Genomic DNA, 25,952 nt, shown 5'->3' with positions numbered 1-25,952 from the left:
TAATCCATGGATTGGATCTGAGACCATCTTGTAGTGCATGATTCACTGGCAAATATTGGGGAATCTGATTGCAACTAATTTTAAGAGCCCTTTGGTGCCCTTTGGTGTTATGTTGGGAGAAAATAAATCATAAAACTTACCCATTAAACTTTCCAAGCTTTATCTAGCCATTTTCAGGTCTACACTGGGTAGCCATTCAACCTGATCACCAGCCTCTGGTGCCACCACCAGGATTGCCTGCCAGGAGCAGTTGGTTGTGGGGGTGGGGAAGGAGCTCAGAGTACAAAGTTGGATACTGAATGCTGATTTGAACAGGCAGATTCAGATGAAATGGTAACCATGGAAATGGGTCATGTAACTGATTCTCCACCATTACTACCTTTGTAGTATTGGCCATCAGGAACACCCATTGTATTCATACCACAGGCAATGATCATGTACAACAAGAGAGAGTTTAACCATCGCCCCATGACATTCAATGGTATTACCATTGCTCAATCTCCCACCATCAACATCCTGGTGGTTGCCATTGACCAGAAACTAAACTAGCCTAGCCACATAAATACTGTGGCCACAAGAGAAGGTCAGATGCTAGGAATTCTGCAATGTGTAACTCAGCCTCTGACTCCCCAAAGTCTTTCCACCATTTCCAAGGCACAAGTCAGAAGTGTCATGGAATATTCCCCATCTGCTTGGATGAGTGTAGTTCCAACAGCACTCAAAAAGCTTGACACCATCCAGGGCAAAGCAGTCTGCTTGACTGGCACACCATCCACCACCTTAAACATTCACTCTCTCCACCACTGGCGCACAGTCGCAGCACTGTGTACCATATATCATATGCACTGCAGTAACTCGCCAAGGTTCCTTCGACAGCACCTTCCAAACCCGTGACCTCTACCACACAAAAAAACAAAGGCAGCTGGTGCATGAGAACACTATCATCTGAAAGTTCCCCTCCAAGTTACACACCATCCTGACCTGGAAACATTCACTGTTGCTGGGTTAAAATCCTGGAACTTGCTCCCTAATAGGATGTATCTGTACCACAAGGACTGATGAGGTTCAAGAAGATGGCTCACTCTCTTTAGGGCAATTAGGGATGGGTAATAAGCCTTGCCAATATGCCCACATTGCACGAATGAATTAAAAACTCATTACATCCAGCATTTCTAAGGAAGCAAAATGTTTGAATACATAGTGCGGAAATAAATAACTCTTGCCTTATCTTCAATCAGCAAAATATCAGGTATTTTCCTCCCCTCTCTTCATAAGCATGGGGCCAATGTGATCCTAGGGCTGGGGCACATTTATTTTAATTAGCTTAACTCTGGATGATCCTCTTGGTTTTAGAGTGGAGGGAGGTGGATAGACCCCAACCTATCCTAAATCAGTTAAATTCAGAATGTTCAAACGAGTAAGTCCAAAGTGTACAGGGTGGATTTCCCCTGGGGGTCTGCCTATTTCCCAGCATTCCTGGAATGTTGCTCTAAGGAAACTGGGACCTAGCAACCTACTTCTCCTCCACCTCTTACCTCAGCTGCCAACATTTCCTTTCCCCCTCACTGATAATGGTCATCCGCTTGCCCATTGCCCATCCCACTGACAGAACCAATTCGCTTTTCCAAAATCACATACCAGGCTTTGAGTCATGACAGAATTTCTGGGACATGGATTTTGTTTTGAGTTCCAAGGTTTCAAACTCCGGGAAATAGCGGGTGTTTTCTTGAGATCCAGCAATCTGCAGAAGTTCATTTTTATTTGCGTTTGCTACACCAATTGCATAAATATTAATACCAGAGGCCCTGATGGCCTCAGCTGCAGAATTTAACTGTTGCTTATCTGTCGCCTTCCCAACAGTAAGGAGCAGAAGAATCTGCGGCACTCCAAGTTGCTTTCGACCGCCTCTTGTTGGATCAAAAAGGCCTTTTGCATAATTGAGGGCTTTTGCTGTGTAGGTATATCCACCCACAGGATTCATTCCATAAATTGCATTATAGATATCATCTTTCTTTGTGAACTGATCGAGTTGGAAGGCAGTTTGAGGGCTATCGCCGTAGAGTACAGCTCCAAACTGAACCTTGTCTGCAGCAACATCAGAACCATTCACCAATCCTGTCATGAAGCTTTTCATAATGTTAAACTGAGCAGAGGAAATGCTCTGCGCTCCATCTATTACGAAAACAAAATCTGTGACTCCTGCTTTCCAGCAATCTGCAAGAATATAATAACATAAAAAGAGAACATTTAAAAAAACAGGCATCCGAGGCACATTTAAATGAACCAGGTATTTTAAGCTGTCACAACGACTTCACTTTATAAGCACTGTCATTCAATATACATTTGTTTGGTCTACTTTTCCAAAGTAAGACGAAATGAAAACAAAATAAACAGCAACTTTCATTTTTATATTGCCTCTAGCATAGTAGAGTGGCACTCGACAGAAGTGTCATCAGACAAAATTTGACCTCAAATCATGTGAGGACACATGACCGAAAGCTTAATAAAAAGATAGATTTTAAGGAATGAGTTAAAAGGAGGAGAGAGAGGGAGAGAGGTTTTAGGGGGGAAATTCCAGAGCTTAGACCTAGACAACTGAAGGCACAGAAAGAAAAATGGATCACATTTATTCATGAGTGGATGATGATTCTCCTTCCAGCAAGTAAGCTTAAGACCAAACAAAATGATCTCTGAACTTCTCATAAAAGGTGATCTGCACTTCAGATTGTCAGGCTGCACTTTTTCTACAAAGGGTAATGAAAAATTGGAAATATCTCCACTAAATGTTGTGAATTCTAAGTCACTTGGAACTTTCAAAGCTGAGATCAATAGAATTTTGTTAGGTGAGGGTGTGAAGGGATGCAGAACAACATTGGGAGAATGCAATTGAGGTACGTGATCAGCCATGATCTGATTGAATAGTGGAGCAGGCCCAAGGGCTGACTGGTCTAATCCTAGTTTACCACGGTCAACAACTTGTTTAAAAATACATTGGCTAATGAGAGAGTTAAATTAATGCTGATATTTTAATACCAACATATGAGACAATGTGCAAGGCACAAACCAACTTTAACAAAATACCCAAAGGAGACAGAACACCCTTGAACTGTGACTGTACCTGAGGGCTTGATCATTACCTGGTAACAAATCATTCTTGAAGATTAAAATATGCCTTATTCATTTCAACAGCGAGAGCCTCCAATGATTCCAGTAATAAAGGGCTCCTTTATTTTATTGCAGAGCAGGGAAAACTCCTACTCCCCATGCAAAACAGATGCAAGGCACACTGCTGGTAGGTTTAAGGTCTACTCTTGATCAAAAGCAGGTGCATGGCCCACTTCTCATGCACATCAGGTGATATGTCTATCCTTGGTGCAGAATAGGTGCAAGGCTTACTCCTAGTGAAAAGCAAGTGCAAGGCCTACTCATTTAGAGCAGTCTACTCCTGCTACAGAGCAGATGTGAGGCCCACTCCCCATACAAATTACATGCAAGGTTTACCTCTATGATTTTCTACCATTTAATTATAAAATCGTCCCATTGGTTCCTTTAGCCGGATTCTTTGAACTTTTGCACCTCAAGTGGAAGCATAGTCTTTAAAGTATTTGTAAACTTTTACCCACCTTTACGTCCGCTGCAAATCTCCCATAAAACTTGCTTTTCTATTTCTTCCAGTAGTTCAAAATTCTCAACATAGTAGACTTTATCTGAAGCTCCTCCAATTTCCAGAAGCTGAGCCCTGTTAGCATTGAAAACTCCCACTGCAAACACAGTGATTCCTTTATCCCTTATGGCTTTGGCTGGTTGAAGGACTGCATCCTGTGCCTCTCCATCGGTTATCACTATGAGATACTGTGGGATATCAGGCCGACCCCCTCTAGCTTTATCAAAATAGTCCGCTGTAAAGCTCAGCGCTTGGCCTGTGTAAGCGTTCCCTGTCAGCTGCTGTATGTTATTGATTGCTCTGTGTAGATCAACTTTTACTGAATGTACATTAAGCTGGAACTCTGCTTTGGGCTTGGAGCTAAATTGGATCAAACCAATTTGAACAGTATCTAATCCCAAGTTGATTTTCTTAACGAAACCATTGATGAACTCTTTCATTTTCATAAACTGCTGGGCATTTATGTTTCCTGATCCATCAATTAGGAAGATGATGTCGGCTAGGCCAAGCTTACTGCAGACTGAAAAAAAAACATTGACAAAAATCAGATTTCAAGTTCTTCATCATTATTCCATTCCTGGTCGGGATCTGATTTACAAGAAATAAAGTGAAATGAGATGACTGAGAAACTCTACAATTCCAAGGTTATGGAGAAAAATGCCATTTTTAACATCTTGCCATGTGATTGTGTATTTTTTTTTTAAAAAGGTTAAGATGTTGGTAGCTGTTGCACTAAAAAGGATGATAACCCTACTCTATAGTAAATATGGCAGGATGATAAAGAGTTCACAAATATTGAGCCAGCAGGAATGAAGGTGACAATAACACACAGAACAGAAAAAAAAACTATTGGATAAAAAATCTTTTGTCTCAAACTCGAATTTTAATTCTGCGTGCCAGAACCAGGGGCAGGTTTTTCCAGTCAGCGAGCGGGGGCGGGGCCCACTCGCCAACACGTAAAATGACGCGGGGATACTTCGGCATGCGTCCCGACGTCACCCTGCATCTTTTAGATTTTCAGTTTGGCGGGTGCGCGCACTGATTCAGCTGCGCGCTCGCTGAACTGTCAACGGCCTGTTAAGGCCATTAAACAACTAATCAACCTCATGGATGGACCTGCCTGTCCAACCTTAAGGTTGGTGGGCAGGCCGGGAGCCCAGGCGGGCCTCGGATAAAGCATGAAACCTCATCCACGGGCGGCATGAGGTTTCATGAGGGTATTTCAATTTTTAAGAAAGGTTTCAATAAAACTTACGGACATGTCCCAACTCATGTGACAGTGTCACATGAGGGGACATGGCAGGGAAAAATTTTAAACATGTTTATTAAAAGTTTTAAATCGGAGCTGATCTCCCTGAGGCAGCACTTTACCTCAGGGAGATCTGTGCTGAGGGAATTCGCTGTGAAATCCCAATTTGAATTTCTATTTCGATCCTCAAGAATACAACTCAGCTAATTCTCATATTATGAATTGTGCACAGGTATCGGTTCAGTGTCCCATTGTAGCTTGAAGATAGATTCAAATATGCTGTAAATCATATTCCAATGGTTTGGAGCTTCTTTGTGGATGGACCTTCTGGGCCTCCTCCACGACTGGAGAATTTTGCATTTTTTGGCACAAATAGCACCCCAGGAATTGGAGCTACCCCTCCCTCTCTGGGGCAAGACCAAGTTGCAATTCAAAGAAGAGAAAGGAAGCTTCAGCTTTCCAAAATTCTTGATGGAAAGAGAACAAACCAACACTGTTTGTGAGAAATCGCTAAGACTCCTGTACAGCTAACAAGGCCCTGGATTACACTTGATTACACTTGGCAAATTCTCGTCTCTATGCTTATTACCTCATGTTGCTGCAATGGTGGCAGGCTTCAAAAAGATAACTATGAAGGCACTGAGCTATACAGACCAGGATGTTCCAGGGTTGATTCCTTGTCTGTCTTACATTAGCTGATCTCAACCATCCTGGAAAACTATAACTAGCTTCACTGCCCTGGGCTGAACAGGGACCAAATTATCTGGAGTTCACATTCCGATTCTTTTCCAACTGGCAAGTGGGCAAAGTACTAAATTACTGCATATATGTAGTCCCACCATCAACACTCCGTGCTGTTAGTGTGGAACCCAATATACAATTCCTCTCTTTCACTGAAAAAAGACAGTATATTTTGAAAAATCTAACTCCAAAAATGTTAACATGTAAATCATTCACCAATTTCAACTTGGAATTTGTGATGTTTGGCTTATTAACAGGTTAAACAAAAATGACAACAATTAGCCTACTTCTAATATTGAGGTGAAAATATGCTCAAAGGGAAGATTTTAATTCATGTGTTGATGTTTAAAACTGTGATCACTCAGGGAAGATGTAGGAACTCTTACCTTCCCTTGAACAGATATCCAATAAGATGCTGTTTTTCATTTGTATCAAAGTGTCAAAGCTGTCCGTGTAGAGGACTCTTTCATCAGCACCTGCAATGAGCCCAAGTTCTTTTTTGTTTGCGTCTCCCACACCAACAGCATAGACAGTGACCCCCTGTTGCCGTAGCTCTACAGCAGGACTTGTTACATCATCCTGTGACTGTCCATCTGTGATGGTGATCAGGAAACGCTGCACTCTAGCTTTTCGGCTTCTTTCTGCTTCACTTATGAAATTCTTCATGTAGGTTAATGCATGACCTGTTTTAGTGCCTCCTCCAATTTGAATCATTTGTTTAATCGCTTGCTTTAATCCCATTTTGTGGGTATATTTCATGATTCCAAATTCAGTTCGTGGACTATCTGCGTACTGGACAACCCCAACACGAACCCGGTCTGTGCCGACACTGAATACTTTCATTATCTCGATCACAAATCTTTTCAAATCTTGGAAGCTCTCATGTCCTATGCTGCCTGACCCATCAATTAGGAAAAAGATATCGGCTTCTTCAGTTTCAGCACAACCTGAAAGGAGAAGGGGACATTGCTTCAGTTAGTGTCAAACAGCTGGAACACATACACCAGCACTCTGGTGCTAATCTGGACTGCTTAATGGAGAATCCACATTGTTACAATTTCTTAATCTTAATGCAATGGTACATCCGAGAGATAGACAATGTAAACCTAAATCTGCAATATAAAATAGAATTTTATGATTAGAACTTTTACAAAGTAAATTCTTGCTGTAGTGGTAGGTCTTGTGGCATTCCTCCCACTTCAGGACTTGATGGCCACAGAAGCTGTGTTCATAATGTGGCCAAATAGGCTGACTACCAGCCTGTAATTCCTTCCAATACGCCTGATGGCAGGCAGTAAGAGTGGGAGAGTTTCCTGGTCAGTCCACATGGCAAACCACTGCCGTACTTTCCATTGGACCAATCCAATGGAAGTCCACAATCACCAATGCCGCTTGGGGCATGGTACCATGGTTCTGCAAAATTCCTTATGTTTAACCAAGCTGAGAGACTATCTGTAGTTCCAGCAGCGACCAATGATTACACAATAATAATTTAGATAAATCTTAGATGATAATAATCAAATCAACTTTGCTAAAACAGAAGAGGATAGGTCCAAACTCAACACCTAAAATGTTCCTCTTTGTAAATGTAGCATCATTTGGAGGAATCCATAGATGTTTTCTAACTTGCAGTGGATGGTGGGTCAATATTTGTATCCTTAGGTAAAATCTCAGCAAACAGAGATGAGCTGTATTGTATTCTTTTATACTTTGGGTGAACTCTTGTACCCATCAAGTCCAGCAATGTGAGTGGACTGCCTTCAAACTCTGGCATTAAAAATTGGGGTTGGGATCTTGACTGCTACCTATTTCTGTGAACCCATAACAGCGATATTTATGTTACCCACTGACTATCAGAGAGATACTTAACAGTCCTGGTGCTAGTTATTTTGAGAGGGAGCACATGTTCATTGTATATCTTTCTTTATTCTTTCACGGGCTGTGAGTGTCGCTGGCAAGGCCAGCATTTCTTGCCCATTCCTCATTGCCCTTGAGAAAGTGATGGTGGACTGCCAGCTTGAACTGGTACAGGTACATTGACAATGCTGTTAGGGAGCGAGTTGCAGGTTTGTGGCTGAAAGTGAAGCAACATTGATCCAGTTCCAAGTCAGGATGGTGTGAGGCTTAGAGGGGAAATTGGAGGCGGTGGTGTTCCCATGCATCTGCTGCCCTTCTTCTAGATGGTAGATGTTATGGGTTGGTCCCGTTAAGTTTCTAGTTAATGGTAATCCCCAGGATGTTGATGGTGGGAGAATCAACGAAGGTAAAGCCATTTAACATCAAGTGAGATGGTTAGACTCTCGCTTGTTGGAGATCGCCATTGCCTGGCACTAATGTGGCATGAATATTTACTAGCCACTTTTCAGTGGCTAGTGAATCCTGAATGTTATCCAGGGGCAGAATCTTTGGTTCTGTGGGTAGGCACGGGGCCTGCTTGCCCAGGCGTAAAATGACGCACGGTGATGTTGGGCGTGCGTCCTGACGTCACCGCGTGTCATTTAGATTTTCAGTTTGACGGGCGCGAAGCCAAACTGTCAAAGGCCTATTAAGGTCATTCAAAAAGCCAATAGAGCAATTAGCTGAGCTGCCCGTCCAACCTTAAGGTTGGCGGGGCAGGCGAAGGCCCCAGGCGGCCTTTGCATTTTTCATGGAACCTCATCCACAGGCGGGATGAGGTTTCAAGGACGTTTTTAAAGTGTTTGAAAAATTTTAAATAAAATTAATGGACATGTCCCAGCTCATGTGACAGTTTCGCATGAGGAGGCATGTCCTTAAATTTTTTTTAACCTTTATTCAATGTTTTATAAGTGAAAGTAATCTCCCTGAGACACCACTGAAAGGTGAGCGCACTCCCCGATTCAGGCAACTCCCCGCCCCCCGCCCCCCCACCACCCCACGACTGCCCGCACAGGGAGCGCTCCGTGCTTCCGGGCATGCGTCTTACTGGGCGGGCCTTAATTGGCCCGCCCACGTAAAATAGCAGCACCCAGCTGATTGGCGGCGCCGATCGGCTGCGGGCCAGCCTGCGGCCACCCCCGCACAACCCCCCAGACGGGGAGAAAATTATCCCCCCAGTCTTGCTGCGTATGGACATGGACTGCTTCAGTATCTGAGGAGTCACGAATGGTGCTGAACATTGTGCAATCATCAGTGACCATCTACAATTCTGACCTTATGATAGAGGAAAGGTCATTGATGAAACAGGTGAATTTGGTTAGGCCTGGGACACAACCCTGAGGAACTCCTGCAGTGATGTCCTGCAGCTGAGACAATTGGCCTCCAACAATCCCAACCATCTTCCTTTTTGCTAGGTATGATTCCAACCCATGCAGAGTTTTTCCCCAGATTGCCACTGACTCCTGTTTTGCTAGGGCTCCTTGATATCACATTTGGTTAAATGTTGCCTTGAGGGCATGCACTCTTACCTGACCTCTTGAGTTCAGCACTTTTGTCCATGTTTGCACCAAGTCTGTAATGAGGTCAGGAGCTGAATGGCCATGGTGGACATTTCACGATCACTGGAAGTCTCAAAGTGCTTTATAGCCAAAGAAGTATTTTTGAAATAAAAACAGAAGTACTGGAAAAATTCAGTAGGTCTGACAGCATCTGTGGAGATTGAAACAGGGTTAACATCTTGGGTCTGTATGACTCTTCTTTAGAACTCATACGGACTCGAAACGTTAACTCTGTTTCTCTCTCTACAGATGCCGCCAGACCTGCTGAGCTTTTCCAGCATTTTCTGTTTTTATTTCAGGTTTCCAGCATCTGCAGTATTTTGCTTTTAATAAAGTACTTTTGAAATGGAGTCAGTGTTGTAATGTTGGAAGCGTGGCCACCAATCTGCATACAGCAAGCTCCTATAACCAGCAATGTGATAATGGTCTTGTGATGTTGATTGAAGGATAAATATTGGCGAGGACACTAGGGATGACTCTCTTACTCTTCTTTGAAATAGTGCCAAGGGATCTCTTACATTCACCTAAGAGCGCAGGCAGGGCCTATTGTTTCAAGCCAGCAAGAAGATGGGACCTCCAATACATTTCTTTCTCAGCACTGCACTGCAGTTTCAGACTAAATTTGTGAGCTCAAGTCCTGCAGTGGGAGTTGAACCCTGAACTTTCTGACTCAGAGGTGAAGGTGCTGCCAACTGAGTGGCACTGACACTTCAATTCAATGCAAAATTCATCTCAAAGTCTCCTTCTCCATTTTAGCACACAGATCATACTAAACAATACACCAACTCAGAAAATAAAATGACAGGTCTCACCCTGATGAAGTCGCTCCGTTTGATCGTGAACTCCTGAAATCTGCTTATGTATCTCATTGCAAATCTTCTTCTGAAATTGTTCCTCCGATTTCTTTAATAGGTCAAAGCTCTGGATTATATCAACATATCTTTTTGGGGGATATGAGGCAATCTTACGGAGTTCACTTTCAACAGCATCTTTGATTCCAAGAGCAAACAGGGTAACACCAGAACGTCGGAGGGCAATGGCTGGCTCTGTCACATTATCCTGGGATTTGCCATCAGTGATCACCACTGCAATCTGAGGAACACCTTCATTTATGCGGCTGCCAGCTCCCTGGGCAAAGTACCTCTCCCTGACATAGTTAATAGCTTCTCCCGTGTAAGTTGCTCCTCCTCTGTAAGGTGTCGTTTGGATCCGTTTCAGGATATCAGCCTTGTTCTGAAATGTGTTTAGATGAAACACTGGATTTGTGTGTGTGCTGTACTGAACCAGACCAACGTGGATCTTTTCAGGCCCGACATCCAGGACTTTGGCAAAATTGTAAAGGAATTTAAGGATCAGCTGGAAGTTTATTTTTCCAATACTACTTGATTCATCCACAATGAAAACAACATCAGCAACTGAAGTAGGGTGGCACACTGGAAAAGAAAAATAAACAAATCATAACAATAAAACTGCACTCCTATTGGTCAATGTAACTTCACCCAGAACCAGCCCTATTTTCCTCATTACATATTGCTGGCAAGCTCAGGGTCCTATTAGTGCCCTTATTGGGGCAGATGGGTGGAATAAAGTGAGAGGTGGCAGAATGAAGTGAGGGAAATGAGGGTGGGAATGTACGAATAAGAGGAATACAGGGCAAGGAAATGAAACAGATCTGGGGGAATGAAGGTGGGAGTTGGGAAAAATCTGATCCTGCTACAGCAGCTGAAAGCGTCAAGGTTCATTACGTGTTTGTAGTGTGTGAGGCTGGTGTTGCTCTGGATTCCAACTCCGCAGATTAAAAGATTCTTCCACTGGGGAGTTGCTAAAACAGAAGGATTCCGTTTTAGACCTAAAGGGAAAGGCGCCCATGAAGGGCATGATTCAGGGATTAAGCAAAGAGGCAGCTTTGACACTGAGTAGCACTTCACCCACACTAAAGAATACCTTCTGAGGCTGGGCTGTGTTCCATATAATGACATAATCATATGATTAGCATTCAGTTCTTAAGGAGGAGCTGATAAGAATCGCCTTTATACCTCAAGGTCTACGCTGCAAATCATTGGCCAAGGGATTAAAGGGACAGTGGCAATCTGAATCCAGAATAGCTGAGTAACAGAAAGCAGGGAGTACTGGTGAACTGTTGTTTTTCAGGCTGTAGAGAAATATTAATATGGTGTTCTCCAGGGCTCAGTATTAAGAACATTGGTCTCTTTTAATATCTATTCATGATTTGGACATTGGTATACAGGGCATAATTTCAAAGCCTGCAGATGACATGGAATTCGGAAATATAGTTAACAGTGTAAAGGAACTATCATATTTTTCCTGATATTACTGTGGGATACTTTAAAGCAGGCTTATGTTTGTGTGTGTATGTTTCTATGTGTGTGAATAAGTTAAGTAAACTGCAGACTGTTAGACTGCAAGGCTTGAACCATCAAAGGGGTTAAGTGTACAAAACGGGTATTTGAAATACTAATGGATGAGCTAAATTTTGAGCTAAATCCGAAACGGAATTTGCATTTTTTGATAAATGGAGGGGTTGTTAGCTTTTCAAAGGGACGTGGTGCGATGTTTACAACTGGCAAGATAAATAAGGCAAAGTTACTACGTTTATTTTTCCCAAAAGTGCTAGCCATAATGACAACATAAAAAATGTTTATATTCTGGGAGAAGCAACTTCCAAAGACAGGCTGAAACAATGGAATTTACAGATGAAAAGGAAGCAAATGTATTTAAAGAAGGATGGAAGGCTCTATGGGTATGGCCGTGTGAGATCTAGAAAGGTACACCATGTGAAACAGACTTGTGGAAAAAGCCTCTAGCCACCCTGGGGAAGTTTGCTGTTCCAGTAACCAAGGTTGTGTTAACAGTTTTTGCAGTTCCATTGTCCAGTGAGAGAGAGAGAGAAGCTGTGAAATACTTCCCTTACAGTAACAGTGGGTGCTTATGGTAATCTTATTGGATGTTTTATAGATTAACAATCTATTTTGGACTGTTGCGTGAAAGGGGTGTAGTTGGGAGTCTAGTTAAATATAAATCTTGTGAGAACTATTTTAAATGTAACTGTGTAACAGAAATCTTGTGTGTTTAAGTTTTTTTTTTCTTTAGTTAATAAATGTTTTAATTTAATCTTTAAAATCTCTAAAGGTAGTAGTGGGCTTGTTACTTCTGCCTCATCTGTCACTTCCTTTGTTTAGTATTTTTGTTTAGAGTTTAGTATTTATTGCACCACTGACATTATGTTAACTAATCTATTCCACCCATGTTTTGGTCTAACTCTATTTTTTCGAATATAAGAGTAACATTAGCTAACTGTCTGTCCTCTGGCACTGTTCCGGTGCTGATGGAACTTTCATAAATAAATTTGTGGGCAAAATCTTCCGGTATCCGGATCGGGGCATACGATTGAAGATGCATGTTGGGGCCTTGTGGATGTCTTGGCGTGTGGACCTATTTGCAAATTGGCCAAGAAGTTTCAACTTCTGATGAGCAATTCCATGTTCCCCAGGACACTTCATGAATGTCTCTGAGTTGGAGACTTTGCACATTTCTGCGACACTTACCTGGGTAATTACCCATGGAATGTTAGAGAGATTAAAACCTAGTCTAACTCTTGGGTAACTCCAGAACTGTGTCCCTAATCACTTACACTGATCCCTTGACTACCCCACCACCAACCAACCCCCCCCCCTCCCCCCCACCCCCCCACCAACTATCCCTCTTGACTTCCTGACTACCTCCCCAACCTGACTCAACTACCCCCCCACCACCTCACCAGCCAGATCCGACTATCCCTCCTCACCCTATTGCCCCTGACCTGACAAACCCCCACCCGACTATTCAAATAATGCCCGAACAGATCTGACTACCCCCACCACCAGACTACCCGCCCGACCAGACCTCACTATCTCTCTCAATTCAACCCGGCTACCATATGACCCACTCACCCACCTACCTGCCCTACTCCCTTACCCGCCTCACCCACTCTACCCACCTGCCCACTTACCTCATCCATCCTACCCACCTACACACCTCTCCCATCTACCCACACTACCACCTTACCCATTCACTCATTAATCCACTCAACCATCACTATCATTCAAAGACTGGACGTTTAAAGTACCATAAGGCAGCTAGTGCCATAAAAAGGGTGTGTGTCCTGTCTTCCGCCAACTCTCCTTCGCTTTAACGGAGTTCCCCCAATGGATGCGGTATTCCGTATTTCTGGAAAAGCTGGGCTCAGAGAGTCCCAGAAGAAATGCGGAGCAGCGTGAGTCAAGGGAATTTTCGAGTGGAGAGGCAACCCTACAATGGCTGCTGCTCCTCAGAAGATCTGGGCCTGTGCCCCTGCTATCTCTTCCCCAGTTTCCTTGAATGTGCGTGGGTATATACTATCCAGATCCCAGGTTTCCTCTTTTATTTTTGCCAGTTAATCATAATTGAAAGAACTATTCAACAATCCCATGGAGAATTCTTTGACATCTGAACAGTACTGAAGTGGGTTACCTTTGAAGAAACACAACAACATTTGAACACCAACATATATCAGATTAAAATACTCTAGTTCAAGCTAAAATGCATTAAAAAAAAACTCAGATGGGAGGGGCGGGAGTGAGGGAGAAGGGGGAGGAAGTGGGGGAGGAGGGCAAAGCTAGCGGGCGGGGACTCAACAGACATATTGCACCAGCATCTGCTGCAGTTACACCGAATTGCAGGAAATTAAAATCATCTCTTGCACGAATTAGATCAATAGCTAACGTAAGTGCAGCCTGAACATTCGGCAGGATTTCTGCTCCTGAGTGCAGAAAGTGTGAGCTGGGAAATATCCCAGCTCACTGCACCTGACAGGCACCCATCAGAAACGATTTTTGCTCCCAGGGCTGGTGCAGGATGGTGTCAGGCCTGTCATCCCCCGGACACAGGTCACAAGCAGGCACAGGGCCTTTCAAACAGCCCGCCTCGGTTCTCTGGGACTTCGCTCCAGTTGTCCCCTTAAATTTTAGGCCCTCTATAGCCCTCACCTGGGTAATTACCCAGGTAATTCAGGACTATGTTGCTTTTCGATTTACACACCCCTGCTGTGGGAAGCACCTAACTTTTAATCTGCATTACCTCAATGAAGTGCATGTAATAAAAATGTAAAATGTATCATGCCCTTCCACTGTGCAGAGAATGCACTGTGCATCAGTTGGAGACCCAGAACTCTCAAACTAACGTGAGTCAAAGGACATTTTATCAAATTTGCTTAGAAGCGGTATAAAATTGATAACGGCAAAGAGAATTCTCTGGAGTTTAACTCCAGGATTTGGATAAAACCAAAGCATGTAGGATGCACTGCAAGTAGGTGCACCAACAGCTCTGGGTTGTCCTGGGACTTCCAAGAATTAAAGATTAATCAAGCAACCCGGGATAAAAGCCTCAGGAATGTTAAAATGAATGTGCATTTTTTTTTTATTTGTGTCGTACATTATGGGCCAAGTCTTTCGGTCTCAGGATAATCGGAGACTGGATGCACAGCCCAGGATGGGTGTTGGGACCCTGAGAGGTCCTGACACACAGATCTATGTGGAGATTGCCCCAGAGGTTTAAACTTCCTAAAGGCAATTCCCCTGCTCCCCGGGACCCTCCGTGAATGTCCCGGACTCTGAGTTAGAGTCAGAGGCTTTGGACAGTTCTGCAGTACTTACCTGAATATTACCTACCTAGGAAATGTTAAAACCTGGTCTAACAGCTTGGTAAGTACACAACTGTTCCCCCAGTCAACCCCCCAAACCCCCCAACTATCCCTCTGCACCCCAAATATACTCCCAACTGCTCGACTACCCTCCTGATCCGACCTGATTAACACCCCGACTAACGTCCGACCCAGCTACCCCTGACTTGACTACACCCCTGACCTGACTACCCTCCTAACTACCAAACTACCTCCTGACCTGGATAACCCTCCTGATCCGACCAGCTAACCATCTTCCTGACCTGACTACTCCCCAACCATCCGGCTACCCTCCTGATCATCTGACCTGATCCAACTACCCCGACTACTCTTCCTGACCTGACTACTCTCCCAATCACCCGACTACTCCCCTAACCTGACTACCCCTCCTGTCTCGACTATCCTCCTGACCTGACCCGACCTAACCCGATGACCCCACCGACCCAGCTACCCACTCACCCATTTACCGACTTCAACCACTTACCCACCTCATCCACCTCACTCACCTACCAACTTACCCCCGACCCCACTACCCACTTACTCAAGTATCCATCTACCCACTTATCCTCCTACCCAGTTACCCACTTACCCATCTACCTACTTACCCACCTCACCTGCCTACCCATTCACTTACTCACCCACTCATCCATTCACTAACATTCAGACTGGACCTTTAAACTTACCATATGGTGTCGTAAAAAGTGGGTGCCTCCTGTCTTCCCCCAACTCTATACCGTTCTAACGGAGTTCCCCGATGGATGCTGCGCTCAGTGAAAGCCAGGCTCAAAAGATCCCAGTAGAAATGCGCAGCAGCTTTGAGTTGAAGGAATTTTTGAGCGCAGCTGCAATCCAATGATCATTGTCACTGCTTGGAAGATCCAGGCTTTTGCTTTCTTACTTCCAAACATATTGGAGATTGGGGGGGAAAAGAATGGTCGACTGAGAGTCGAGTCAACCAGGCAAAGAGTATGGGCTGGATTTTAGGCTCGATCTCCTGCCAGTGGGTTTGAAGGTGAGGTGCCTGTAAAATGCAGCACATGGCCAGCCCACCATCCACCCCACCCGCTGCCTCCCCACCCATTCCTGACCCCTCTCAAAGTTTACGGCAGCCAGTGGAGTTGTCGGGTGACCTGTCCATCCTTGGGCCTACTGAGGCCCATAAATGGGCAGTTAATGGCCACTTAAGGGCCTCATCCAGCCCCCGTTGTTATTTTGCCCTTAGCATGGGGAGGCCCATGCCTAGTGGGTAGACCGCGAGCTGATGTCAGGCAAGGGGGGGTTGGAGACTTTCTTTGGGTCCCCATGGCCTTCAGAGGCACCCCTCCCCCAAGATCATCCTTCCCCCATTTGCTCTTCAGCCCAGCCTCACAAACCTGCCGCCTCATCCCCCCGCCACCCCCCCCCCCCCCCCCCCACACCAACTCCCAGGCTTGCAGGCCCTGGCGATAGCCCAAACACTCCTTGGTGTCCGGGCTCCATAGGCCCCTCTTCTTTGGGACTGCCTGCAGTCCCAGTAGCGGCCACCGCTCCAATCTGGCGCTGCTGGAACCACTGCACTGCTGGCCATCCGACTGGCCAGCAGCTCTCTAAGGTGGGACTTCCTTCCGAGATTGGGGGGGGTGGGGGGGTGTGGAAGCCTCGCCTTGCAGCATGTAACGTTGCTCCCAAGATTAAATTGCGCGGGGCAGGTGGCAGTATTGTGGGCGGGCTCATCATTGACTTTTCACTGGGGGTGAGGGGACCATGGTGCCTCATTAAATCCAGCCCCATGTTCCCTTTCCCATTAGCATGGGAAGGAGGAGGAGCACGGCAAGGAGGAACATGTTGAGTGACCAAAGGTAGGAGTGAGGAACGGGGTGGAAAGGGGGCAAGGAGGTCATGCAATGAAACCTCCCAGAATATGTTGAATTAAATTTGACAACTTTAGCTACAAGGCACCTTAAAATAAGAGTTTTAATTTACCTTGATGCCCATTGTTTATTTTTTCTGTTGTTGTGATGCGGATGTTGTGATGTTGTGATGCATCAAGGACCATCTTAGGTATCGTTGTAATCAGAAGATTAAAATTAGGTGAAGGGGGGAGCCGGAAAACATATGGGTAAGTTGGCAAAAATGCCATTGTTTCCAGCTCCTGGAGATCAGAATTCTTTATACCAATAGAGAGTATTTTGATGCCATCATTCCTCAAAGCAGCAGCACCCTTTGTAACATCATCCTGCGATCTCATGGATGTAATTACTACTGCAATCTGAGGAACTCCTTCAAGTTTTCGACTTCCAGCAGATGCTGTAAAGAAATTTTTGCGTAGATGATCCAACGCACGCCCTGTGTTCAAAGCAGGTTCAGGCTTAAATCGGTAATTCTTCTTTAGGAAAGAAAGCACCATGTTCTTATCTTGATGCCTATTTAGTAAGAACTCCGTTTTTGCCTGCTCATTGTACTGAGCCAGCCCAATCTGGTATCTGTCGGCGCCAATGTCCAGTTTGTTGAGCACTTTTATAAGCATGAACCGGACCTGTTGAAAATCATGACGTGCCATATTTTGAGATCCATCAACAAGAAAGACAACATCAGCATAACGTCGTGTAGGGTCAGAGATAATATCTGAGTCAACACAAAAGTACATTTGAATAGCATCCTCAGTATTATTGTGTGGCTATTGGTGTCATTCATTCATCAATAATCATTATGCAGATCGGATACCAAAAGAATATCAAAAATTTTAATTCTTAAAAATTGACAATTGCTTTACAGTTGGCTAATTAGGTGAAAGATGTAACGGTACTTATTGTACAAGATTCCTACCCCTGGAATTATTGTCTTATTATTAAAATGAGAAATAAAAAACAAACCAGTATAATTTATTTAACTAGCAATGGATGGTTGGGCAATCTTGGCATGAATAGGCTCAGTTGGTAGCACTAGTCGGAAGGCTGTGGGTTCAAGTCCCACTCCAGAGACATGTAATTACAAATCTTGGCTGACATCCCAGTGCAGCGCTGTGGGGTGCTGGAAGTGTTATCTTTCAGATAGAGCATTAAACCAAGGCTGCACCTGCTCTCCAAGGTGCACATAAGAGATCTCATGGCATTTATTTTGAAAAAGAGCAGAGGAGTTATGACTGGTGTCCTGGAGGATATTTATTCTCAATCAACATCTCCAAAAAAAAAGCAGAATACCTGGCTAGAATCACATTACTACATGAACAATGACTACATCTCAAAAGTAATCCAATACCGTAAAGCGCTTTGAGACATCCTGGGGTCATGAGAGGTGATATATAAATTCAAGTCTCTCTTCCTTTCTGAATATAATGTCATTTATATTGTCCCCATTTCCCAACTTAATAATAGGGGGGAAGAGAGGCAGAAAGAGAGATAGAAATAGGGAGAGATAGAAAGCTAGAAGGGATAGAAAGAGATAAATACATATATAGGGAGGCAGGAAAAGTGAAAGATGGAGAAAGAAATAAAAAAATACAGAACCAGTCAGAGAGATGCAGGAAGAGATAGATTGAAGGATAAATCAAAAGAGTAAGAGGGATAGAAGGGTTAGTTTGTCTTATAGCTGCCCTCTCTGAGCTCAACTTGTCCATGAGACCTTTTTGCTCCCTCGACCCTAATCCCACAAAACTGCTGACCATCCAATTTTCCTTTCTGGTCCCCATGTTAGCTAAAGTTATGAACTGTTCTCTCTCTTCAGGTGTTGTCCTTCTCTCACACTTAAATCTGCTGTCATCACCCCTCTCCTCAATAAACCAGCCCTTGACCTGATCATCCTTACAAACTGCCACCCCATCTCCCTTTCCTGTCCAAAGTCCTTGAACGTGCTGCCATCTCTTAAATCTGTGTATCCTTTCCAGGAACTTCATGTTTGAATCCCTCCAATTAGGTTCCTCCCAACCCCATCATATACTGGTGTGGCTCTTATCAAAATTACAAATTACATCTTATGTGACTGACATGGATAAACTATCCCTCCTCGGACTTCTTGACTTGTCCACAGCCTCTGACACAGTTGACCACATCCTCCTCTAACCCCTATTCACTATTATCCAGATGGGTGGGATTGCTCTCATGTGGTTCCATGCGTATCTATCTAATGTAGCCAGAGGATCACTTGCAAAGACTTCGCTTCATGCTTCTGCAATGTTACCTCTGGTGTGCCCCAAGGGTTTATCCTTGTCCTCCTATTTTTCATCTACACGCTTCCCCTTGGTGATATCTTTCGAAAGCACAGCATTAGTTCAGAAATTTCCATAATGCATACAGCCTTCAACAATGTAAAGTCTCAGCTATGCGTCTTGCCTCTGAGTTGTGGATTCAGGTCCCACTTCAGAGTTTTGAGAACATAACGCAGGCTGACTCTCCCAGTGCAGTACTGAGGCAGTGCTGCATTGTCAGAGGTGCCCCCTTTTGGATGAGACATTTAAATTGAGGTCTCATCTGCCCTCTCAGGTGGACATGAAAGAACTGATTGCACTATTTGAAAGAGGAGGGGAGAACTTACATTTATCTAGCGCCTTCCATGATCTCAGTATCTCCCAAATATTTTTGTAGCCAATGAAATACCGTTGACGTGTTTGTTGTAACGTGGTCACTTTGCACACAGCAGTATCACACAAACATATCACACAAGCAGCGATGTGATATTGACCTGTTAATCTCCAGGACAGCTACCTATATACTGCTGTTGAATATTTTATGTCCACCTGAGGTGGCAGGCGGGTCCTCAGTTTAACATCTCATCTAAAAGACAGCATGTCCTGAAGCGCAATACTTTCCCAAAACTGCACTCAAGCATCGCCTAGGTCATATGGACACGTTTTTAGAGTTAGCAATCATTTAAATGTACATTATTGGAAAATGAGACTAAATGCATTTGCAAATTGAGAGCAAGCAATGTAAAATATCCCCATGGTTAAAGAAATGGTGTTGTCAGATTGCACAAAAATAAGACAGTACAGTTGTGACTGTGACATGTAACAGTCAGGTTGGTTTGACATTTCATCTGAAATGCAGTCCATATTTGATATCATTATGTGACAGACTCTGCATTTTGCAAAAAGCTTGTACTTGTATGATATCCGCTTACCCCAAAGTGAAACTAAACTAAGCAAATTCTGCAAAAGGAATGAGTAATTGGATTTCCTAGCTGTGAGGTTATTTCTGAGAAGTAACCTGGTGACTTGACATTGACTTTGCTATGGAGCTGAGTATCCAAAGAAAAAGTAAAAAAGGAGCTAATTGGGGTGAGGAGGGGACCCGAATTGCAGCTTGTGGTATACAGAACACAGGGACACAGGCCTCCTCTTGCTCAGGCAAAGAAGAAAGTCCCTCTAAGACAAAGGTCAGTTTTCTGTTTGGCAGTAAGAAGAACTTCTGGAGCTCTTGGTGAAAAAGCAATGTGTAAGCTGGCTAAAAGGGACTAAAACTCAAAAGTGGTAAGGATAGCTTAGGCATACTAAAGAGCTGGGTATTTGTACTAGAGATGACCAAACTCTGAACTAGGATATTGTTAGTTGGTCAGTTGAAAAGCTAAACCATCAGGACTGTCGTGACTCAAGTGAAAGAGAGTTCATAGAAGTATGCCTTGTCAGTGTTAATCATATCTAGCAATGTCAGATAAAATAAAGCTGTCTGTGAAAGTGACTAGAGAGCTAAATGCTGTGAGTGGGAAAAGTGAGAGTTCCTATGCACCAGAGACAGAGTTTGAAAGACTTTGAGACTGCATGTGGTGCCAAAATTGTCCTAGGAATGTTGCTGAGACATTTGTGAGACATATCTTTGCTGTATCGACTATTTAAAGTAAAATTCATAGTTTGTACTGAAATACAATTTGCCTGTTAATGCATGCTTAATTTTACATTGATTTGGGGTTTGACTGTTACAGTTAAAGTTTTTAAGAAGTGAAATCTTGTCCATTGGTTCCTTTGTTAGGGTCTCTTGGGGATTTTCTTCATTTCAGGTCATTGGTCCCTATGGGGATGAGATAGTTTGCTTCTATTAGCCAATGTGTAATTACATTTGGTTATGTCCCTCTTTAACCCTTCCCTTCCTTAACTTCTCCATCTCTATTTTTGGGGACTGGCAGTCGATCAACATCATTAGAAGTCCACCAACTCCCATAGCTACCTTGAACACACTTCCTCCAGTCCATCTTCCATAAAGGACTCTATTCCATTTTCCTAGTTTCTCTTCTCCATTGCATCTGTTCTGACAATGCCAACTTCCATACCAGTGCCTCCGATATGTCTACCTTTTTCCTCAACTGAGGAGTGCCTTCCCTACCATCTGATGCTGCCACCAATTTTTCCTGTCCCTCCCCTTTCTGAATCCTGAAGGGACCATTCCATCCATGGCACTCTGGTCCATTCCTCAATCTCCATCAACACCCCCTCCCCTTCCCATGGCATCTTACCATGTGAGCACAAGAGAGTAACATCTGTCCACTCATCTCCTTGCTTCCCACCCCTCCAGGACCCCAAACACTCCTTCCAGATGAAACAGCTATTTACTTATTTTTTTTTCAATTTAATATAGAGTATTCACGAAGCAATCTCCTTTACATTGGGAAGACCAAATGTACATTGAATGACCGCTTTATGGAACATCTCTGTTCAGTCCACAAGTACAACCCTGAGCTTGTCATTTTAATGCTTTGCCCCAGTTCCACTCTCAGCACTGTTTTGGCTCCCTATACTGTCCTAATGAAGCTCAACAGAAGCACATGGAATGGCAAATTATCTTTTGATTAATCCACAGTATTCCAGATTCGTTGAGTTAAAAAATTTCAGATCATAACCACTGCTCCCGTTTGTTTTTTCAGAAAGTACTTGTTGATCATGATAATACTGTGGATGCTGGAAATCTCAAATAATAATAGAAAAAAGCCTACACTGTATTTGTGCATTGTTTTGGAGCATGAGCCAAGATAATTAACTCCTTTAAAAAAAAGTACAGTTGACTGTGCCCATTTTTACATTCTCATTTACATCTACATTCATCTAACATGCAATATGAGAAAGTTTTTATATAAGGTTGGAAACTTCCCAGAGCTCTGCTTGCATTACAGGTGGCAGTAATCCTAACTTCCAAATTACTTGGACCAAATTTGCCACTGCTCTACACTTTAAGCATCATTGAAATGTCCTGGCAGAAGTCTGACACATTCTTTGACCAACAGAATTGATTGGGTTGGAAAATTGCTTCCAACCACTGAATTGCACATGTCACTTCAAAGCATTAGCCTACACATAGACAACACCCCTGGGAGAGGCAGGTTGTCAAATCCCATGATCTTATTCACTCAGATTGGAGCAGCATCTGTAGTCAGGGCAAGCAAGAGCGAGACTCTTCAGCTTCTGAATTTAACATTGGGTTCACGGTTTCCTGGAACTCATCAGTGAAAGCAAGGTGATTTAGTGGGAGTGAATTAATCTCAGAGAAATTTGCTAATAACCATTCAATACTCACAGCTATTCCTTTACCAGCTGGTAGGAGATGGTTTGTTCACAGCCTTTTTGCTAAGAGGGGAGTGCCAGCAGAGAGAGAACAACCAGCAGAGAGGAGACACTAACCATGAAACAGAGTCTATAGGCAGAGACTCAGGAAGAATTTTTCTATGCAAGGGGAAGTAGGTTTGCTTGTATGCCAGGAGTTAAATCTCAAAAAGTAGACATTGCGTCAGAATTCTGAGATCTTCCTGCCCTCTTTCTGGTTTTTGCAGGGCAGGGTTGAAGCTAAGCACTGAACCCCACCCCAACCCCCCACCCACCAACGCTTGGACCTGTATATTTTAACTGCAGGGGACTTATTTCTCAATGTGTCTGCAACTCGCCAGAGTCACAGCGGTGAGTAAACAACGGGAATAGCTTCTTCACGGAGGCTGACAAGCTGCAAAGTCTTTGATCAATGGAACCGAAGAGTCCAGCTGTGGCCAGGTGAGAGGCTGCCTGTTCACAGACTGCTTCTCTCAGAGAGTGTTATCACTGCTTGACAGGCGATTGCCAACTGCTTGAAAGGCTCTTCACTCACCTTCCGCTGCATTTCCCTGCTGCCAGCCTTCACCACACCACGGGAGCAGCTTATTCAACTTCAACCTCTCATGAGGGACAAGGGCAGAGGCAACAACAACAGCAGCAACAGAAGCTGTCTTCACCTCATCAGCATGGGCCTCCACATGGCAGAGGGAATTTATCTCAAGATTCAGTTGGAAGGATGCCTGACCCCCAACATAGGGTCTACAAGCAGAGCGTCAGCTCTCTCAACATGTGTGAGCATTGGTGCCTCAGAAGGCTCGGACTCTCTGCGACATTGGCAACCTCTTGAAACAGGATCTCCCTCCCAGTACAGGTGGGAATGCATTGCTAATGGCCGACAAAGTGCCGGTCAATGGAGGAACAATCGCCAAGGCGTCTGCCTCTTGCCAAGTGGTGCTCTCTCTTCTCCTACAAGGAGAGAAAGTGGAGAGGTGTGATGGCTTGTAATAGCTTGTGTGGAGAAGAGGGAAAACACAGCGTTTGTGGGGAGTGACTGTGAAGCATGGATGCAAGAAGGCAATAGGATGAGGGGGAGTGTGAACGTTAGCTGCTCAGATGGGGCTATGAGGCGGTGCCTGGAGAGAGAGTAAATGGGTGGAGCTGCTGAAGATTGCTTCACAGAAGAATGCTGGGATGGGCTGAATGTGGGGCTTGACACCTGAAGGTATTAGGCTGCTCGCCTTTCCCACCCTCCTGAGGTGTTGGAGCCTCTTGGTGAAATGTCTCAAAGCTAGAGGGACCACACTCCTACTGTCACTTCCTCCCACGCCTGCTGGATGGAAAGATTGTCCTCTTCCTCTCGTCCTTGGGCGACCTCACCTCACTGCAGCCTCTCAAATCCTGCAGCAGAGACTCCAGTCAAGAGTGAGGGAGCCAGTGAGAGGGGAGGGGGTGGGGGTTGCCAGTGAGGAGCAGCTCTTCAGGTCTCCTCTCCATTCCTATGGTTGCTGCAGCCTCAAAATTCCAAGTGCATTTGAGCCCCTGTAACTCTTGCTCTGGTCCTTTTAATTAGAAATCCTTCCTTTGGCAGATCTAGCTCATCATCCGCCTGCTCCAATCCAAACACCACCCACCCCCCCACCCCCTACGTGATTAGTCAACAAACCTGGTGCCAGAAGGCTAATGCCACAGCTCTGGAAAAAAGCCTCAGCAAAGCCTATCAATTAGTCAATCCAATTCCCTACATGCAAACAGTCCTGTCATTCCATTAGGGATTAAGCACAGAAAATTCCCCCCTCAGTTTCATTGATATATCTGAAAAAATAGTGTCTCAAGAGGCTGAGGGTGTCACATTAGGTGGTGACAGGCATCTGCGGCCTCCGAGAAGACCTGCTCATTGTCGGACTGGGTGGTCATGTGTTACCCGGTGGCTGTCAAACTTACCACCACCCATAAGGATTTTGCCTCTGGATCCTTCCAGAGATTGCCGAAGACATATCCATGAACATCCAGTTGGCCTCCCACACATGTAAAAGAACATAGAAAAGAGGAGCTGGAGCTGGAGAAGGCCATTTGGCCCTTTTGAGCCTTCTCCACCATTCAGCAAGATCATGACTGATCTTCCACCTCAACTCCGTCAGCCAACATTCCTTAAGCCAGAATTCTCCCATCCCACCTGCGGCGGGTTTCGTGGTGGGCAGGAGCGGAGAAAACAGCAGGAGGCAAAATGTCAGAAACCTGCCATCGTAAAAGGAAGTGGCAACTCTCTCACAGTGTTATTGTGGCGGGTCGGTTATCCCGCCGACGAGTGGCACGTACGCCATTTGCGTTCATTAGCATGTCATGAATGCTCGTTAAAACGGCTGTTCGCGGGAATCTTGCCACGCCTTCCAATCTTCCGCCATGCCAGAGGGAAGTTATGTTGGTGTCAAACTCATTTGAAAAAGGATGGCATGCATAAATCGGACCTCAGTTCGCTGGTAACCTCAAGATGAGTAGAACATACCTGCCAAAGCGCTTGTTGCGATAAATGCCACTCTGCTGGGGCTGTAGGGTTGGGCTGCTCCTTCTCTTTGTTTTCACTGTCCCAAGGAACACCACTGTGCTGTGCTACTCATGCAGGCCTCCACTTTCAGAGACCAACACTTCAACCGGGGTTGGGCTGTGAGCTGAGGGTCAGGCGGTCGAACACGATAGGGGCAATGGGGAGGGAAGGCTGTGGAGTGGCAGTGAGAGGGAACAGTGAACATGAGGGGGGCCTTTATGGGGTCACCCTCTAACCTCTTGTTGCCGCCGGAGTGAGCAGGAGTCTGCTTAGAAAGAAAGGAGGAAGACCTCCTTGCAATGAAAGCTACTTAAAGCCAATGGCTTCATTAACACTATTAAAGGGCTACTCAGAACTCAGTGGCTACACATCACAGTCACTGCATCTCAAGTGAAACACATAGGAAACCAGAATTTGAGAATGCAAGCAATAGTGAGGGAGACACAGCTGTATAATAAATGGCATCCCATCAAAGGCCTGTCATTTGTTTACCAGATGTGACGTTCCTAATGGGCCAAATGACATCCATTCATTGACCATGAGCAACTGATTGGTCATCAATATACCGTATCAGAGATTGGAACACAGAGCTAGGTTGGGTCACTCATCTCACTTAAATTTTAGCATCCCTCGCAGGGCTCAAGATGTTACATATCTGCGATGCCATCTTGGTCACCTCAATGTGTGTGCTGGTGTCTCTGGGACAAGGCGGCATCAGCCATCATGCAACTAGCACAAGAAAAACAATGGACACTTACAGCCTCCAAACATGTCATCCTCTGAGCCTCACTTTCTTGCCCCTTAAATCATTAATGTCTTCAATGTTTCCTTTCAGAGCGAAGGCAAAAGCAGATATGGATGTAGGGCTCAACGCTGCCTTTGTCAAGGTCCGAATGCATTGGAGGAAGCGAAGGAGGGAGAGGCGACTCTGCGCACAGCTCCAGCAGGAGGGACATGGTGAAGTGGAGTCACCGCATGAACAGAAGGGTCAGGAGGAGTGATCCAGACAGCGGGGGCAAATCGCCAGACCTAGGGTTTATCAAGAGTTTCCTATTTACAAATGAGCAAGAGTCAATGCCATGCACGTCTGTGCTTGTCCCAC

General features: G+C 44.7%; 1 protein-coding gene across 1 annotated transcript in view; it reads right to left on the bottom strand.

Moving 5' to 3' along the window:
* Positions 1-17,451, bottom strand: part of LOC144674385 (collagen alpha-6(VI) chain-like) — a 145,984-nt gene extending 128,533 nt beyond the window's left edge. Inside the window, exons 1-5 of the mRNA XM_078535786.1 lie at positions 16,788-17,451; positions 9,922-10,542; positions 6,041-6,601; positions 3,624-4,184; positions 1,639-2,214 (exon numbers count right to left, since the gene is read on the bottom strand). Of these exons, the coding sequence (XP_078391912.1) occupies positions 1,639-2,214; positions 3,624-4,184; positions 6,041-6,601; positions 9,922-10,542; positions 16,788-17,451 (2,983 nt within the window). The remainder of the gene's footprint in view (positions 1-1,638; positions 2,215-3,623; positions 4,185-6,040; positions 6,602-9,921; positions 10,543-16,787) is intronic.
* Between the last annotated feature and the right edge of the window lie 8,501 nt (positions 17,452-25,952).

This window comes from Cetorhinus maximus, chromosome 3, assembly GCF_964194155.1.
Source record: "Cetorhinus maximus chromosome 3, sCetMax3.hap1.1, whole genome shotgun sequence".
Taxonomy (NCBI): domain Eukaryota; kingdom Metazoa; phylum Chordata; class Chondrichthyes; order Lamniformes; family Cetorhinidae; genus Cetorhinus; species Cetorhinus maximus.
The sequence above is the reverse complement of the archived record's forward strand: the minus strand, read 5'-3'. Positions and strand labels throughout refer to the sequence as shown.